At 34.7% G+C, this 18750-nt stretch overlaps 1 protein-coding gene and 1 non-coding gene across 12 annotated transcripts in view; both read left to right on the top strand.

The window, feature by feature from the left end:
• Positions 1 to 18521, top strand: part of LOC143894065 (dual specificity calcium/calmodulin-dependent 3',5'-cyclic nucleotide phosphodiesterase 1) — a 100042-nt gene extending 81521 nt beyond the window's left edge. For 6 of the 11 annotated variants that reach the window (XM_077400111.1, XM_077400109.1, XM_077400113.1 and 3 more), the window contains 12 exons: positions 1799 to 1978; positions 2780 to 2996; positions 3738 to 3851; positions 5786 to 5938; positions 8504 to 8557; positions 11013 to 11262; positions 11583 to 11840; positions 12601 to 12770; positions 13234 to 13479; positions 13749 to 13975; positions 14170 to 14265; positions 14455 to 18521. In XM_077400111.1, the coding sequence (XP_077256237.1) occupies positions 1799 to 1978; positions 2780 to 2996; positions 3738 to 3851; positions 5786 to 5938; positions 8504 to 8557; positions 11013 to 11262; positions 11583 to 11840; positions 12601 to 12770; positions 13234 to 13479; positions 13749 to 13975; positions 14170 to 14265; positions 14455 to 14546 (2057 nt within the window). In that variant the 3' untranslated portion in view covers positions 14547 to 18521. The remainder of the gene's footprint in view (positions 1 to 1798; positions 1979 to 2779; positions 2997 to 3737; positions 3852 to 5785; positions 5939 to 8503; positions 8558 to 11012; positions 11263 to 11582; positions 11841 to 12600; positions 12771 to 13233; positions 13480 to 13748; positions 13976 to 14169; positions 14266 to 14454) is intronic. The other 5 variants (XM_077400103.1, XM_077400107.1, XM_077400108.1 and 2 more) reach the window with 4 other exon arrangements.
• On the top strand, positions 4762 to 4833 carry Trnat-cgu (transfer RNA threonine (anticodon CGU)). The gene has a single exon. It is a non-coding gene; the product is annotated as a tRNA-Thr (tRNA).
• Positions 18522 to 18750: the final 229 nt, after the last annotated feature.

Genomic DNA, 18750 nt, shown 5'->3' with positions numbered 1-18750 from the left:
CTACGGTGAGAAATCGATTCGACTCTCAGGACAGTTTCGTTAATATTAACAGTAAAGAACTGAAATTACAACACAATACTGATATGGCATAAAGGCACATAACAGAATAATTGCGCGAGCAAGTACCTTTATTAATTCCTTCTATTTTTTCTGACATCTGCGGCATAAAACTCTAACAATAAGTTACATCGCCATTCCATTTAACTGCTTGCATATTTTATAAAATTAAATCTCGTATTGTTTAGTATAGACGATTATTTTTTGCCAAACTGCCTTTTGATCTATTGCCACGTGTCACCAAATATGAAGAGAGCAAATTTTTTCTAGAACCAGTAGAATTTCTATTTCGGAATATATTTCTAACGAACATTTTAAATGTACATATTATTTAAGAGAGCTATAACAAATAGTAAATATTTAAATTATAACTATAACAAAAAAAATAAATTCTTAAATTTATAGTATTTTGAATATTTCTACATGTTGGGACAAATATAAAAATTCGCCGATAAACTATTTTACATGACAATGCAACACATGTGACAATTACTGAAAATGCTACTGTTTTACGAACAATACCTACTGTTTAATTCTGCAAGTTTCTAAACATAATTATGCATATTCTAAAAATAATCTAATTCGGCGGATTTGCCGCGTGACAGAAATCAAAACGCGTTATGTCGTGTAATAATTTCGCTTTAACTGCTGAATTATATTATTTTAATTAGCTCCAATTTTATTTTACCAAGAAGTGAAGGCAGCCTGAGATTTCGTTGAGTTTGCAGCTTTTAATCTCATCTATATAAACTCCAAAAAAGTGAAATCTCACTCTATCGGCCGAATTTCCACTCCGAGAAATTTAGAGAGTAAATTATGTGCTACTTCCACTTTTTATTTTACGTTTTTTTTCTCTCATTGTTTAAAACATGTTTAAAAATGGATATGTTATTTATAGTATATTTATCGTTAAATTTTTTATAATTCTTATTGTATCAATATTTGAATGACGAATAACTAAAATTCTTTAAATATTTGACAACGGGATATGTTTTTGCGATCTTCAATATGTTAAATGAGAATATGTTAGATCTCTCGTATAGTAAACGTGATTCTCGGCGCTTAGAAACACTTCGACTTGTGATTAGCATAATGGGACCATTGGTAACTCGTGTGCGATCGATTGGCTATGAGACTAATTCGCGAGCTAATAGACAGGTGGTACCGATCGATAGCTGCTCTATACCGCCGCGGTTTTTACTGCAGTGATACGACCTTACACTTCGTAACATTACATTCGTCAAATTAGTTATGGTAATTTACATCATTACACGCGACATGATAATAAATGTGTTATAAAATATTGCATCTTGAAAGCTTATCGGGGCATAAAATTGAAACGTATAAAAAAACGTTTAATTTATCGAAACCTTAAAATTTCATCTTCTATTTATTTGCAGATTTATAAGACTTGTATGGATTTTTGTTCGTTCTATTAATAAGTAATAAAGTATAAAATAAATACATGAACAATAAAGCATATATAAGTATTATAAAAGTAAAGAGTTCGATCACGCAGTATACATATTGATGTGGAATGGACATATATGTATATGTGTGTGTGTGTGTATCTCTGTTATTCAAGTTACGAATGTTCAAGCATCCTATGATATCTAAATTTTTATCTCGCGTAATTTTTTTTCCGGCGTATCTACATATGTTATATGATTGGATAGGATCATAAAGCCAACGTACAGAAACAGATGTAAAAAAATTGTCAACTCGTTTTTGGAAATTGCAGTTGCATCTCCACCGGATAGACGAGTCACGAGAGACGATATCGGGGTGGCCTCAGCCGGCAACGGCGGCGGCGTAGCGGTGAATAACGCGGCTGCTACCGGCTGTAGCAGCGCAAGCGGCGCAGCATCCTCGAGGACGTGCAATCCTTCCTCTTCCCCCGGTCGGAACGGCCAACTCTCCAGTAAGTTTTCGAGGTATTACCCTCTTCCTTTCTCCCCTCTCCCCCCTCCGAGATACGCTTCGATAGCTGGGCTTTATCTACTTGCACGCTCGCACAAACCTATATCTATCTGGGCGTTTACCGACTACGTATCCTCAAAGATCCGCACATCCAAGAACAAAGTCTTCCAAAAATTAAGTTTTTCGTTGGCCAGCTCCTTTCGTTGGCAAAGTGCTCCAATATTCACATTGTGTTATAATATACTGTACACATATACACATGAATTGACAATCACGTGGTGATCAGTCAGAAGAGAAGAAGCTCGATGCACCTCAATTTTCGGTGCATTACAAATTATTTTCGAATAGCAATTTGTCAAGTATAAAAAATGGCTCAATTATAATGTATTATATAATCTATGATATCTATATATATAAAACAAAGTCGGGTTAGATACACCACTTATAACTCAAGAACGGCTGGACAGATTTTAATGATCTATGATTTGTTGGATTCGTCTCCGCCCCGAATAGCATAATAACTAAAAAAAAAAAAAAAAAAAATTAATCTAGAAAGATATCCAAATACACATAGACAAATACCGGGGCCGGGGCGAAGCCCGGCGGGGCATGCTAGTATTATACATATAATTAAGATGATTAATTTGAACTTTGATAAACTCTTCTCTGTTCTTTTTTCAAAATGATCCAAGTCGTTGTTGTACGGATTCTTCGAAATATCTTTATGATTGGTTCAACATATCCTTCCATATTTGTTTGCACTAATATTCTAATAGAAGCGATGACGTTCATTGTGTTTCAGAACAAGGAACTTTGACGATAGTACGCCGAAGTTCCGGCAAAAGCAAAAGCATCACTGGTGGGGATTTCGAAAGTTCTCCACCACCGCACAATCCCGATACTTCGTATTTATCGAGTCAATCCGTCGATCTCGATGAGATCCTCGATAATGTCGATCTCACGACGGATTCGCTTCCCGCCGTTGACACCCCCGACGCATGCGACAAAGCTGCCCTCAGGTATATATTAAAACGTATTATATCGTATGTAATGCAGGTGTTAATGGCTTTGCTCTATCGCAAATGCGATATTTTGGATTTTAATAGATCTAGGTTTACCAAAAGGTTCACCAAACATAGAGTGATGTGATATATGTATACATTACATTATAGAGATAATCCGCTTTTGATCGCGAGTTGATAAAAGATATGTAACGCGCACGCCACACGCCACATTGTTTTTATTTATTTCTACATATATATAACGATGTATTGTATAGAATTAAATAATCGTTATTATTTATGCCTTTTACAAAATACAAAACTTTTTACAAAATTTAAATAATAACATGATCTGCAAATTAGCGTGTAATAAATGATAATTTTATGACAATGAAAATTACTTATATCGACTTGTTAAATTCCGTATTCTCTGTAGTCATATATGTATCTATAATTTTTATATCAGTGCGGTGTCTTAATTATGCGATTTTTCTAAGATACCTACATCTGTAACGTTCCGCGTCTATTCTCGTGTGCTAAATATTTTATTTTATAAGATGTGTAAGATTAGAATCCCACGTGAGAGAAAATATTTATTTCTTTGATTAAATCCTCCTCCAAGGATTAAATAGAATTGTGTTTGCAATCGCGACTCTTGTCGCGTAATTATCGGAAAGCGATCGGAAGCGAACATCTAGTTCGGGAGACATACGTTACTGGCGCACAGGCAACGACTCCGAGACTACCTCTTTTTTGCAGATTGAGGTGTCTATTGAGGCAGCTACAACATGGGGAGATATCCGCCGAATTACTTCAACGAAACTTGCACTACGCAGCTCGCGTACTCGAGGCTGTTTTCATCGACGAGACCAAGTAAGTTTCTTTTCGAACGAGAATTCCAAGCCTCTCACGAACGAATGGAAAGCAATAGTCACTATACTAATCCTTATACCTGCAACTACTTTCAAATACTGCTGCTTTTTTGCCAAAATTTGCGGACACTGCCAACATCCTAATAATCTCGACGTCCTAAACCTCGCGGTTAATAACGACTCTCTTTTGTAGATACATACATATCGTCGATACCATAATCGTCGAATATCTAACGAGGATGAGATTAATTGAAAAGATATCCTGATGTAATTTGTCAATGCGGTAGCATTTGTGTGCCGATCTAGTATCAGACGTATACATGTAGATACTAGATTGTAGCCAACCGTTTTGCGTTTTTACAGTTTACCGTTTACACGATCAGTAACCTAATGCTTAATGCTGATCGATTCGATTGTTTTTCACGAGATGACGTGACGTTCGCAGCGGAGTTGATTGCGATTAGCTGTTAATTATCGGTCTATTAATCTATTTCATTAATGTGGAGCCGCAGGGTGATTTTGTGAACACGACGCTATCCCTTTCCATTTGCTAGGTGCAACTTAAATTCAATACTTCCCGATTTCGTAATACGAGAGGTTTTTCGTTTTCGCGATGCGTCGTGCCAGATGAAACTCACAACTCACAACTCACAACCCCTGTTCAATTACGGGACGATCAAAGATTCATCTGGCCATGAAGAACACAGGCCATTTGACATTTCTCATATCCGTGCAAGCGAGATCAATCGTATAAGCGATCAGCGGGGTCAGTGTTCCCTTAGCTTCAATAAATCGCAATAAAGAAAAGATGTATAATATAAAACATTACGTTACAACGATTCATCAGAACTCTTCCTCGTGGATCCTCAGGATCATTCCTCTGGATTCGTCCGAGAGGAATTGACATCGACGCCTCTTTAGCTCAGTGGTAGAGCACTGGTCTCGTAAACCAGGGGTCGTGAGTTCAATCCTCACAGGAGGCAAGTGAATTTTTCTTTTTTGCATAATTTTCCATGTTATTGCAGCTCATTTCATGCGTATATATAGAGACTGGTTACGCACTAAACTTGCTACCTCTGATGATTTAATTGTTATTTTGATCTCTGTATAAGCGTTATTTGTAAGCAATACTGAACCGCATGCTCTTACAAATTTTACACATTTTCATGCCTAATAATTTCGAGACGCGCACATCTTCCATTATTTTATTCATACACAATATTACGTTTGGTTTAGAGTTTAAACTTTTAGACTAAAATCCTAGGATTACGAAATTAACAAAGTTTTTTCCGTGTTTTTATTCTATTTTTCTAAGATTGTTTGTCAAAAATTTCTATTTATGGTATGTCATTCGTTTTTTGATCGTCGCGCATAAAATCATAAGCAACGAGGCATACATCCCTGTGCGATACATGCATCGATTGCGTGACAATTGCACGCAGCTGGCTGTACTTGCACGTCTACTATATACATCTCTCCGATCCCGAAGATCATACATTACCAACGATTCTTCGAATTGTTGAACATAAGTCTTCGATTTCGATGCTTGGTATCTTTTCTTATTTTTCGCTCATGCAATTGTGACCGACGAGAGAAGTGCGATTAACTCGCGCTTGTATATTCCGCGACCTTTGTTTTCAGCAATGACTACACTAACTACACGCATACTATATAGCAGCCGTAAAGCACGACGCATCGAGTATATCCTGTTTTATTCTATTCTAGATTTATTACAACACGTAATAGATTTATTGCAACATGAGAGGAATTGCAACATGAGAGCGCAGCAGAGCGATGCCGTAGCCGTGATATTAAAAAAAAAATCACGTAATGATATTAAAAAGAAAAGAGAAGACGAAAGTATAAAAGGAATAGAAAAACTGTAATCTTGTATTCTAATCTTTTTTACACATGAACTAACAAGCACTACCGCAGGGTGAGTTCAGGCGGGAATGAGTGCGCTCGGTCATCACGTAGGGGGGCGGGCCTGACGTCTTCATCCCTAGGGGGCGGCTTGGACCCAGACGGACCACAGGGCCACGCGGTGGTAACCCAGAAACGGAAGCTTCGCACCCCCGTATGGGCAAGGTTGCGAAACATTCACATTTCCAACCCCCTTTTACGACTCCACGTTTTCGATTCCACGTAACACGGTCCTCCCCTCCGTTCGTTCTCCATTCTACTTGCCCCTATCTATATATACCCATTTTCCCGCAGTCCGCAGTCCGCAGTCCGCAATCCGCACCGTATCCGTATGCCGTTTTGACACTCTTTGTCGTCCTCTTTCTCGAACCGATAGATTCATACTCGCGCTCGTTTTAAGAAACGAGATGTTCTCTCTCGTTGGACGATTGTTAATAATCGCGGCGGTGAGCGACAATCATGAATTTTGTCTCCTTGTATTATTTTAATATATCTGACTGAATTATTCTAATTACAATATTTTTAAAATACCAAGTCAATGAGCAATATATAAACGGCGGCGGGGGGAGGGGGAGGGAGGGAGGGATCTCTAAGCATTTCTTCGTAACTCAGAACGTTATTTTTAACATCTAATTGATATCTCGTTCTCACTGTTCAATCGTTTAAAAGCATTGTTAGCGACGTGGTTGGTGACGCGGTAACCATCAATTACATAATTCAATTTTTAATTACAAACGTAAATTTGTAATTAAAGAGATCAAGTATCATATACAATTATATGATACTTGATCTCTATTGTTATATTACAAGTGATATTCTTAAATAATTAAAAATACTGGCAAATGTCTTTAAATATCAAAATGATATTGATATGCAATTGATATTGAAATGCTTAACTTGAGAAGATGAACAATTTATTATAATTTAATAATTATAGCAGCTTAAAATTACCAATATTATAATAAAGAAAAATCTTAACTAGTTATAATTTATGTTTTTAGTCGCTTGATATATGACAATTCGCAAGTAGATTGGAAAACTTTGAGAGAATGTGCTAGAAAAAAAACAACAAAAACGAATGAAAGTTCGATATGTAATATATTTCGTTATTCTGTAATAAAATCTTTTATTTGTTATCTCCAATATTTTATTTTACATGACATTTAATATTTTATATAACATTTTATTATTTGCTCTTTATCGATCGTTTCTCAGTATTCGGTCAACCGCTAAATGTCAATCTGCCAATATTCATCATCGGCTTGAATTTTGTGCACGCGATTGACAACTGATCGGTGTCACGAAGAAGCGACAACGATATTTTCCAGATATTATATTTCGGACCGTGTCTTTTGCAAAATTATCACAATTGAGGCCAAGTTTTCTTTATGTTAAACAAATTGTTCTAAATTGTATTATATAAAAACAACATTCATGTTATATCTTATATGTATTATCATTTCTATATGCCGATATTAAGAAACTTTTTTGTGAGGAATTCAAGATGTCGCTCTCCTCTGTAAAAATATCAATTTTAGACCAATAAGTGGAATATATATATGTGTCAGCGTTTCTTGATCTTCTAATCCGTAGAATCTTTCGAACGTTTCTAGATTAGTTGATGTGCACAAAAATTGAAACGCATAAAATAGTTATGCGTACTTTTTTTTAATAAGCTTTTTTGAGTAGTTCCGAAACTCAAAATTGTTATTCTTGTATATCTAATAGTCTCACGATACAATTAGCATGTTTCTACAAATCGGTGCGAGTAGACTATTCTCTTAGAGAATACTATCAAAGATCACAGACATTTGTCACTTATTTAGGATATTGTCGACGATCAAACTTTTGCATATGTTATGTATAGGAACGCAGAGAGACAACGATGATTATATTTAAACGTCCTGCATTTTTACTACAAAAATATTCGTTGAAATACCTTAGGTACTTATTTCGCGATACGTAAATAATCGGGTGACACAACAAGAAACATATTAATCTTCTAATAAGACACAGTCTCATGAATCATGTTTATCAATTTATTTATTTTTATTTTTGCATTTCTTGTGCGCAACAATTGAGTTTTATCGAGATGATAAATCGAGGAGAGGAATGATCAACTGCGAGGATTAAACGACACTTTCGAGCATAGCATGGAAACGTTACTCTTGCCTGTCTATCTGTCTCTCTCTCTCTCTCTCTCTCTCTCTCTCTCTCTCACTTCCTGTCTCTAGTTTATATCTCTTCTAGACTCCTTTTAGGTATAACCTGCTCAATTTGTCGGACGTATCTGCCTGCCGTGCAACATGCATCGTTCTCACGATAATCGACCGTTTCCTACTGGCACTATTCTTGCCCGAGAGAAGCGCATGTATACATATACATATATGTAGGACGTTTATCACCGGGCGGTCCTCAAGCATCCCCCACAAATCAATCGCACCGCGCCGCGCTGCGCTGTGTATGGGATGTGTATGGGTGTGTATGTATGCATATTGAGTGATTCGAAAAAGCTGCGAGAGAATGATTACGCACACAAGGATGGCTACTTCGAAATGATCTTCAGCTTCAGGGCAAACGGTAGCGGAGAGCAAGCGAAAAAATATTTTCAAATTACCCTACGCTGCAGGCATGCAGAGATGTTTGCTTGGATGTAGCAAGATGCTTATATAGATCATTGTGGAACCTTTTAATGTGATATATGTTTTCCCTTCGTATTTCATATTATAGAGATGCTGAGCGTGTGGAATCAACCGCCATATGTCGTCCGGGTGTACGCCGTAGGTTCGTTTCTCTCAAAATTTCCATGTTTGAGCGCGAATCGCGAAAATGCGTACGAAACCACATTTTTTTGCACTCTGCACTTTGCGCTTGGCGCCATCGAGGTCTTTTTGCATGAAAAATCACTCGCTAACGCACACTCCAACTCTCGCTACTCGCTACTCGCTATATTCGCTATAGGTAACCTATATGGCTGTATGACGACGCTTTCTTCGTATACATATACTATATAGGGTGTTCCAGGACCTATAATTTTTCAAGTTATAAATTATATTACAGGATAAACTAAGATGGTTACTTTGATAACTAACAAAATAATCAACTAATACTATGTTTACGCGAGCGTTACTTCTACGGTAACTTACGATAATTCCTCCGCGTAAAGTAAATGGGATTTTGTAGTAACTTACTCACTCCGCGTAAACGAGTGAATTATCGCAAGTTAAGTACTACAGAAATATAACGCCCGCGTAAACGTAGTATAACTCAAACATTGAAACTTTTTAAGTGCATATTAATGAATTAAGCATCTAAAATCTAAAATGAGTAAGAGAGGCATCACATTGCAATTTTATATATAATGCATATTTAACGCAGATTTACTTGATTACAAACTATAATTTAAGACTTGATATGTTCAAGATTTAAATATATTTAGATTTACATATTTGAATATATTATTATATATTACAGATATATTTTAATGTATTTAGAATGTATTTAAACTAATGCACATTTTTTGTGCAAAGTAGGGTGTATATATATTATAGAAAAATCTACTTCAAAGTTATGAAATTTATATAGATAAAAGAATGGTATGCGCGCGCGCGCGTGTGGTGTGTGTGTGTGTGTGTGTATGTGTGTGTGTTTACAGTGTGGTTCTGAGACACTTTATATATACGCAATTTTTGGCAGCGTATATGGCGCGCATGCTAACACATGTAGCTTTTTCGCGTATAATTAAATCTATTAGTGTTTATTCTGAAATTTCAACTATATTATTCACCATAATTGATCGACTATGTACGACAATATTTGCACAAGCATAATTGTTTTTCTCATCTTTTAATTAATTGTTAGAACTGTTATATTGTTATTAGTGATCATCAATTAATCCAAATCTTCGCACCTGTTTACTGGCAATGATTTCCGGATGTTTTGTGTTCTGTGTAATTTGCACCCAAGATCGATCTATAATTAGGTATAAGTGGGAAATGCACTTTTAAACGAAATCGCGATACGCATTATTGTTTAGACCGTTATCACGGTCGTATTAATACATAATTGACACTGAGGAATAGAAAATTGACAAGAATATGTCAAAATTATTTGGCAAGATGATTGACTTAACTGTCGTAGGTCGTAGAGCTTCGCTTAAGCTTAAGTCTACTAAATCACTGCTGCATCTGTATACACCTGTACATCGAATCAAGTTTGAGATCAAGGAGACACGAAACACGCTCGAAAGATCACAGCTGTTTATTTAAACTTGAGTTTTTACACGAATCCTCATTCCCATCTCATTCACTTTTTTTCAGTGGAATATTCCCCTCCAATTCGCGCATACTTATATAACTCGCACATTTAACTTTTTCACTGAAATGATGTAATTAGTATGTTTAATATTTAATTTAATTAGAGCGTGAATTTTAGTGAGTCAATTAGGACTATTAATAGAATAGAATCTTGATATGTTTAGAAAATTATAATCGCGGTATTAGGCGGCTTATACGTGGAACGGCTAAGAAATATTTTTTAATGGCATGTGTGCTAAAAAATTTCCTTTTAAGATAGAAGACCTTTTCGTATAGATCTATAGATATTCTGTATATCACACTCTAGTTTACAGACTATAGTACAATAGAATGGAATATATATCGATTATATTCCGGACGTAATCGCAATTTATTGTAATTTATTTTTATGATTCGCGAGCGATAAAAAAGCATTTTACCACACACGAAATTGATTCACGAATCGTTAGTCGTTACACGTCGATTTTTTAAAGCGACAAATAACATTTCCAGCAATCTATAAATTTACTATTTTCATTGTACTTGACGTACTTGATATACGAGAGAAAGACATTATAATAAATGGATAATGCAAATCACACAAACATTGGATCAAATAATATATAATAAGAGTAATACACACACACAGTAATACACAATATATTACATAAATAAAAGAGAGAATATACGTTAGTCCTTCCTTCTATTCGTTCATGATGATGTAAATTGTAAAGCGAGCCTAAATACAGATTTTAAACAAGTTAGTTTAGTTAGTTTAGTACAATGAGATGAATTTTTAAGGACATTGATAGTGTCTCGACTTGATATACGTTGATCGTGCGTAGCGAAGGTAGGCATTTTATTCGTGTCGAATGTCGAATGTCGAATATCAGCGCGTTAATTCGCTGATCTATAACGTTGTCTCTCACGATTTCCTCCCGTAGACGACTGGCGGATGAAGATGACGAGCTGTCGGAGGTGCAGCCAGATGCGGTACCACCGGAAGTACGCGAATGGCTAGCATCGACTTTCACCAGGCAGCTCGCCACCACCAGGCGGAAAGCCGATGAGAAACCGAAATTCCGCTCGGTCGCCCATGCTATCAGGGCGGGCATATTCGTCGATCGGATCTATAGGAGAGTCACCAACACCGCTCTCATGCAATTTCCGCCGGAAGTCGTCAAAGTACTTAAGGTAATCCGCCGGCGAGCCACGGATGGAGAGTATTCGTATCTATATATGCGTATATCTTTATGTGGCGATTAATTTTTAACGATAAATGTATCACGGCAAAAAACGTCTAGTTACTTACACATATACTATTGTATTACCTTTAATTACATATCGGAGACTTTCAATCAGAAAAATTATACTGGTATCTCGATTATTAGCCAAGGAAAGGAGAATTTTCACTCAATCATCAAAGATCGGTCAGATTATAATTATTATTAAAATTAAGGTCGAGAGTTGTTGAAAGTTTAAATATTCAAATTGCTTCCTTTACCGTGTTCAAGACTTTAGACGATTGGTCGTTCGATGTATTTTCCTTGAATGAGGCCGCTCTGGGCACGCCAGTGAAATACTTGGGCTATGACCTCCTCAATCGATATGGTATGATTCACAAGTTTAAAGTACCTCCCGTAGTTTTGGAGTGCTTTCTCGGAAGAGTTGAGGAGGGTTATTGCAGGCATCGAAACCCATACCACAACAACCTCCACGCTGCCGATGTTGCGCAAACGATGCATTACATCCTATGTCAAACGGGTTTGATGGTGAGTACTTCTTTCTAATAAGAGAGAGAAAGAGAAAGAGATGCCATATATTATGTAGAATCTTTATGACACATACTATTTTATATTTTACGGTACTTATGTAAATAAAGGAAAATAAAGATGTTTCTTAATTTTTTATTGGTTGTATGACGAACTAATAGTTAATTAGTTATACTAATTAATAATTTATTTTCGTGAAAGCCTTTTGTCAAGCCTTTCATTATTGTTACTATATATATATATATATATATGTGATATATTAAGATACATACATATGCAATCTACACACTTTGCAAAATAATTATAAAAGTATAAATATATATATATATATATATATATATATATATATATCTTTCGAACAGAATCAAAAAATATAATTTCTTGCATATATAACGAAAGAGCACAGAGCAGCAACAAAATGTTCGTATGGTTGATGGAAAATATCTATTTAAATTAAAAATAATTTAACGCGAACATCTTGTTGCGACTCTGTGCTCTTTCGTTATATATGTTTGATTTCTAATCATTTGAGCCTATCACGATTATTATAATATCTTGTTTGGCAATCTCTCTTCGTCTGAAAAAAAAAATAGAAATCGTATAAAATGCGCAAATAATAAAAACGAGTTTTCTGTCGATTCGTTAAAGATAGTTGATTAGCAAAAAGGCAAAAAGAAGGGTTCTCTTCTACTCATTGTCAGTTTGATTCTTGATGCGCGTTGTACGCGAGATTGCTTCAGGCTGATATTATTCGTTGCAGAATTGGCTGACCGACCTCGAGATTTTCGCCACTCTTGTGGCAGCGATTATTCATGATTACGAGCATACTGGGACCACAAACAATTTCCACGTAATGTCCGGTAGTGATACAGCGCTCCTATATAACGACCGAGCTGTGTTAGAAAATCATCACATCTCGGCCAGCTTTCGGTACGTGCAAATTCCATCTTGCAATTGCCATTGCCGTTGCTGTCTCGGACAGTTTGTAATTTATTCAACATTTAGATAATTTTATTTTTAAATGATAATCTTTTTTAAAAGTGATTAACATAATCTTTAAATTATCTTAAGCTCCTTTAAAATTGCTATATGTATAAATATTAAAGTTAAAAATTGTGCAATATTTGTTACGAATATAACACATAATAAAATTAAACTACTCTTTAAAAATTTTAATATCTATCAACGATTGATTTTTCTTTGATTTTTTCTTTCTTTTTTCGAAACCTTTTCCTATTTAAATGACTGGTTTTTTTTATAAATAAAAAATGATACAGTCAGAATTTACACTGTTTGTATTATATAGATACATCGTCGTAGAAGTAGGATTCATATTTTATATATAGTGATACGCCGGCCAATATTCTTTAATATAATATATTGCATGTTTCAGGATACTCAGAGAAGATGATTGTAACATACTGCAAAATTTATCGAGAGAAGAATTTCGAGAATTTCGATCGCTCGTGATTGACATGGTTCTTGCCACCGATATGAGTTTTCACTTTCAACAGTTAAAAAATATGAAAAATTTACTAAGTTTAGCAGAGCCAAGCGTGGATAAAAGCAAAGCTGTTAGCTTGGTTCTCCATTGTTGCGATATTTCGCATCCTGCCAAAAGATGGGATCTTCACCATAGGTGAAGCTTTTTACTCAAAGAGAATATTAACGACAATTGTACTTGTTTAATTTTGATGAAACGTGGTCTACTATAGAAATTATTATAGACAAAAAATAATTTTTACAAAATTTTTTATACATATCTATATATTTTTTAAGTTAAGTAAGAAAGATTAAAATAAAATTGAAAAACCATAATATAAAGATTTCTTTCCATACTAAAAAAGATTGATCTATATTCTAATATTCTAATAAATAGATGATATATATAATTCCCAATCCATCCAGATGGACGATGCAACTTCTTGAAGAATTCTTCAGACAAGGTGATAAAGAGAGAGAGCTTGGATTGCCATTTTCTCCTCTATGCGACCGCAATAATACGTTGGTAGCTGAATCTCAAATAGGATTCATAGAATTCATTGTCGAGCCTAGCATGCAAGTATGCAGTGACATGCTGGAAACCGTTCTCGCGCCGCTCAATGTCAAGGATACCGTGGACGAACCCAGCAATGGTATCTTTTCAACATCTTTTTTAGCATACGTTACTTGTAATTTAATTATTTAATTATATTTAAATGACACTGTATCTTTACTACTTTTGAAATTTCATCTTTTTCTTTAAATATAGATATATTAATTTAATTATTAATTAGTTATTCTACAGATCGATTAACAGTTATCTAATAACGTGTTAATAATATTGCAGGTTCAGGAGGAGAAAATAAGAGATTTAAGATTGGCAAACCTTGGATCCCATGTCTCGCGGAGAATAAAAAAGTCTGGAAAGAACAAGCAGTTCGAGGCATGTTATCATAATTAAATTTAGATATTATTTAATCGCTTCTAAATAGAGTTAATACTTTTTAACAAAGAATTGTTAACATAATTATGAAAGTTTTGTTTATATTGTACTTTGCGTATAGCTTATCTAGCTAATAAAATCATTTCCATAAGATTGACAAATTGCAACGGATCAACGTTCTATCTGTAGATGCAGAAGCCAAAGCACAAAAGGAACAAGAACAAAAGACCAGCAGCAATCGCGAGGACGGTGGGGGAGCGCAAGCCTCGACCGAAGAATGAAAAATATACCGGACAATTGTATTTTTCAAGAATCTCTGTAATTTTAGATTACGGGGAAGTTCGTGATCACATTGGACGGCATCTATCATAAGTTTACGGACTGTTATTACGCTTACGAATGATAGCCAAGCGTCATTCGGTAGTACAAATAGACATACAGACATTAGATATGAATGGAAATGACGATCTATAAATCTATACACAAAAATATACATTTATAAAATATGTTGAGAAATAATTTGTTTATAGATTAACACCAAAGACTCAAATCATGTATCTCTTTCGCTATTTCTATAGAATATTCATAAAATATATCTTAACCGATTGTTTTTTACTATTCCGTAATATTTGATCTCTATTTGATCTCATTATATTAGTTACAACGCTTCTCGAGATAATCACCGCCGATTAGACCGTCGCAATGATTAGACGTCATTTCCTGTCAATTTCGAAGGCTCCTTAAGATCCGCTTTTGTGAAAGCTTTTAATTTTTAAATGAAATATTTACGATTGATGATTTGACATCTTAAAATCTTCCTCTAAATTATTTATAAATAGATGAATATGTGGTATATAATTAAATATATGATAGAGGAATTGATAAAAGAACAACATAAATTATCGTGAACTATGTTGCAATTATTTGGTACAAATAAAATGTGAATTATTTGTTCCCTTTTACCGGGACAAGAATTGATGTAACAGCAGAGTCTTAAAAAGAAAAAATTACGTGTATATTGTGTGGAAGGTACACTTTACAGAAAGAAAGAGATGTATTTTCAAAACACAAGCACGCATCGAGTGACAAAAGAAAGAAACTTATATTTGCTGATATCAACAACTTTAAGAATCTTATTTGTTAGAAGATGTTTATTTCAAAACGTATTGTTTCTCTCAACGCTACGTAAGTAAATGAAATTTAATACATCGAGCGAGATCTACCGGTTATTTTATACCGCATGAAATAATTAAATCGTATATTTTCTGAAAAGCAATATATATTTATAATGACGAAGTCTAAACAATGTAAAATATTTGGCATGCATAATTTTACAATTGCAATTCGTAATGGCTATATTCTTTTACTTCTATATGATTTTGAATGAATATTACAATTATCGACGGTGATTTACGCAAGACTTGTATTTATTGGATAAGAATCTCAGAAACTTAACACGCAGCAGTTTTTCTTTACTATTTACTGACACGTACCGCACAAGAATATGAATATTGCACAAAACATTTGTATTTTTTTTTTTGCAATCTTTTTTATTTATTTTTCTCAACGAGAAAGAGATTCTTTGCGAATAATCGGGGCCTGAGGTTTTCAATGCGATTTTTGTAAATGTAGAGTGTAAAACATTGGTTGTGACGGACCAACTGGAAACTTGAGAACGTCAATCTCTCTCGTTCACATGTTATTTATTAAAAGTCGCAACAAAAAAGATATCCGTAGGAGAAAGGTATCCTTGTACATAAAGTTTGTTTTAAGTGTGTATTCGTATACACGTACTGGTTCAGCTTTAATGTGTGTATGTAATGTATAAAGAAAAACAAATAACAAGATACGACTAATGTCTAAACAACGTACGCGTGTACTACGTATATTCCATGTATATGTACATGTATATACAAATGAAAGAGAAAGAGAACATTATTTTGTTGAACTCATGGCGATATCGCGGCTAGAATATGTACATGTTAGCGCATGTTAGCGCGCGACGCACACGTCCGTATTTAAGTTTCTAATTAAACATATCCATAATTAAACGAATGCGCGTTATAAACGCATAAAAATTCTTGATATAATGATGGATAGTTACCATTGCATCAATGCATCATTATCATACGCGTAAAAGAATCGGACATTTCGATGCGATAAAAGATTTATGATTCTTTGACTCTTTTTTACTTCTTATTGTGTAAAGAAAATATTGCCGCTATTACAGACTTTTTACTTCGTGATTTATGGTTATGCAAAAATATATAGAATTTTTATCGCATATTTGCGCGTTATAGTAATCGCGTAAAAGAGTCACGGTGCGGTCTCGCTTCGCGTGTACTTTGCGCGAGACACTACCGTTGTCTCTTGATTCGTTACTTTATTGTTAGTAGTTCGTGCCATGTTAGTTAAATAATAAGAAGAAATAGTAAGTGAACTTGTGTAGAGTCAGCTTTTTTCTGATCAAAAGAACGCCTAATTTATTTTTATTTGTTTATTAAATTTATAATAAATGATAAATGAAAGTATTTACCGAAATTGAATCCGATTCTGTGTACGTGGCAATAATTTGAGATAAGGCTCTATGAAGAAACCGTTACAAGAGCATAGAGCTAGCAGTTTTTCGAGTGGAATGTTTTATCATCACAGATATATTACGTGCATATATCGATATATAGATGTATAGGATAATCTCACTATTTCGAGATTGAACATATCCGTCCTGTATTTATTTAATTTCCATCATTCAATCGCGCGCGCGCGTTCATAATTTGCTATTTACTGCTATGAAACAGATGTTTCGTGCTAGTAGTACAATATAATAGACAAACCTATCTTCTTCTTATCGTCATCTTGTGACGTAGCCTGATTAAATCAACTAAATCAAAAATTAGCATAGAAGGTTCGGGAAAGACCCGAGCAAACTTCAAAAAATTAACTGCTATGCTCAATTAAACTTTGTTTTACATTTAATTTCTTTAACACAGATATTATTATTCGGATATTTGTAAATCGAAATTCGAATATTTTCATGTAAAATTTAAATAAGCAAAATTTGTTGTGTACTTAAAACGTTTGTTTTATTTTTTATTTCAAGGATACGAACATCGGTGTATTATTGGCAGTAAACGTTGTAAAATTAGCTTAGTTGTTTCATAAGAATCAGATGTTATAATGGCTGTGCGCCGGACGTGTATAATTAAATTTTTTCTGCAGCGGACGAGGGGCCAAAACGCGTGATAGAATTAAAGTACATTAAAACCACGATTGCATTAAGAGAATTATTGACCAGTCACGTAAATAAAATCGGTCATAGCATAAAGATATTATTTGAACTCGCGTGGCGCTTGTCGCTCTCAATAAATGAATAACAAAACGCCCGCATTGCTTTAAACTCGAAAGATCGTAGGCTAAATCCATTCTGCATTGGATACACACGCGTTTATTTATTTACGTGGCTCGGTCATGTCATCGTCTAGAGAACTCTCTTTAAATTAACACTGGCCTTTCCTTATACGCGATATGCGCGATAATTTAAATCAAGAAAGGGGCGGGAGGGTGGGATGGAGGGAGGGAAGGAGGGAGGGAGGGAGGGAGGGAGGGAGAGAGAGAGAGAGAGAGAGAGAGAGAGAGAGAGAGAGAGAGAGAGAGAGAGAATAAAAATTAAGCGACGCTGATATTTAACGGTGTCGCAAGCACGTTTATGCTTTGAGATAAAGCTCTTTCCAAATATGTTTAATATAAGCGAATGATTAGTTAGTTTGAGTAGTTTGACAAGGCGAGCGAGAATTTCGCGATATATCGCTTGGGATGACAAAGGTGTTTCAACAATACTCGACCAATACTATTAACTCTTAAGATAAAAGTGCACAAGTAAATTCCTTTTTTTTTTCTTAAATCTCTCTTTACTTCTCTCGAATTAGTATGTCCGTATATTATTCATAATCTCGTTAGTCTCGATTATTGTAAATCTCAGTAGACGATGCGTTCGTGCCATTACATTAATACTAATCGTTTCTAAATGTGTCACCGCGGGTCGGTTTATTTCCCAGCACAATTTAATACAACAGTATGTACATAACCGGCTAACTTAATTAATTCAGCACTATGTCCACATTCGATGTGATGTAATGAAATGTAAACGTATAACGAGAGATATATTAATATATTACACAAAGATGCGTTACGTGTATGATTTTAGCATTGTACTCTACGTAACTCTACAAAGAAATAAAAATACTCGATTACTTAAAGACTATCAATTTAATTCGATTGGTAAATATCTACATATATACGTATACATATAAGAGGCTATAATAAGGTGATTTTCATGATCATGATCATCTCTTCATTTCTTCAATTTATTAAATATACTTGTTACATAGATAAAGCAGATCAACTTAATTTCTACAAGCAATCCATAACGAAGAACTTGTGTCGATCGACTTGGCAGGAGCTATAGCTATAATAATTAATCAATAT

This window comes from Temnothorax americanus, unplaced genomic scaffold (genome assembly GCF_048541705.1).
Source record: "Temnothorax americanus isolate GAGA-0224 unplaced genomic scaffold, ASM4854170v1 Scaffold13, whole genome shotgun sequence".
Taxonomy (NCBI): Eukaryota; Metazoa; Arthropoda; class Insecta; order Hymenoptera; family Formicidae; genus Temnothorax; species Temnothorax americanus.
Note: the sequence above shows the minus strand (reverse complement) of the source record. Positions and strands in the feature narration are given on the sequence as shown.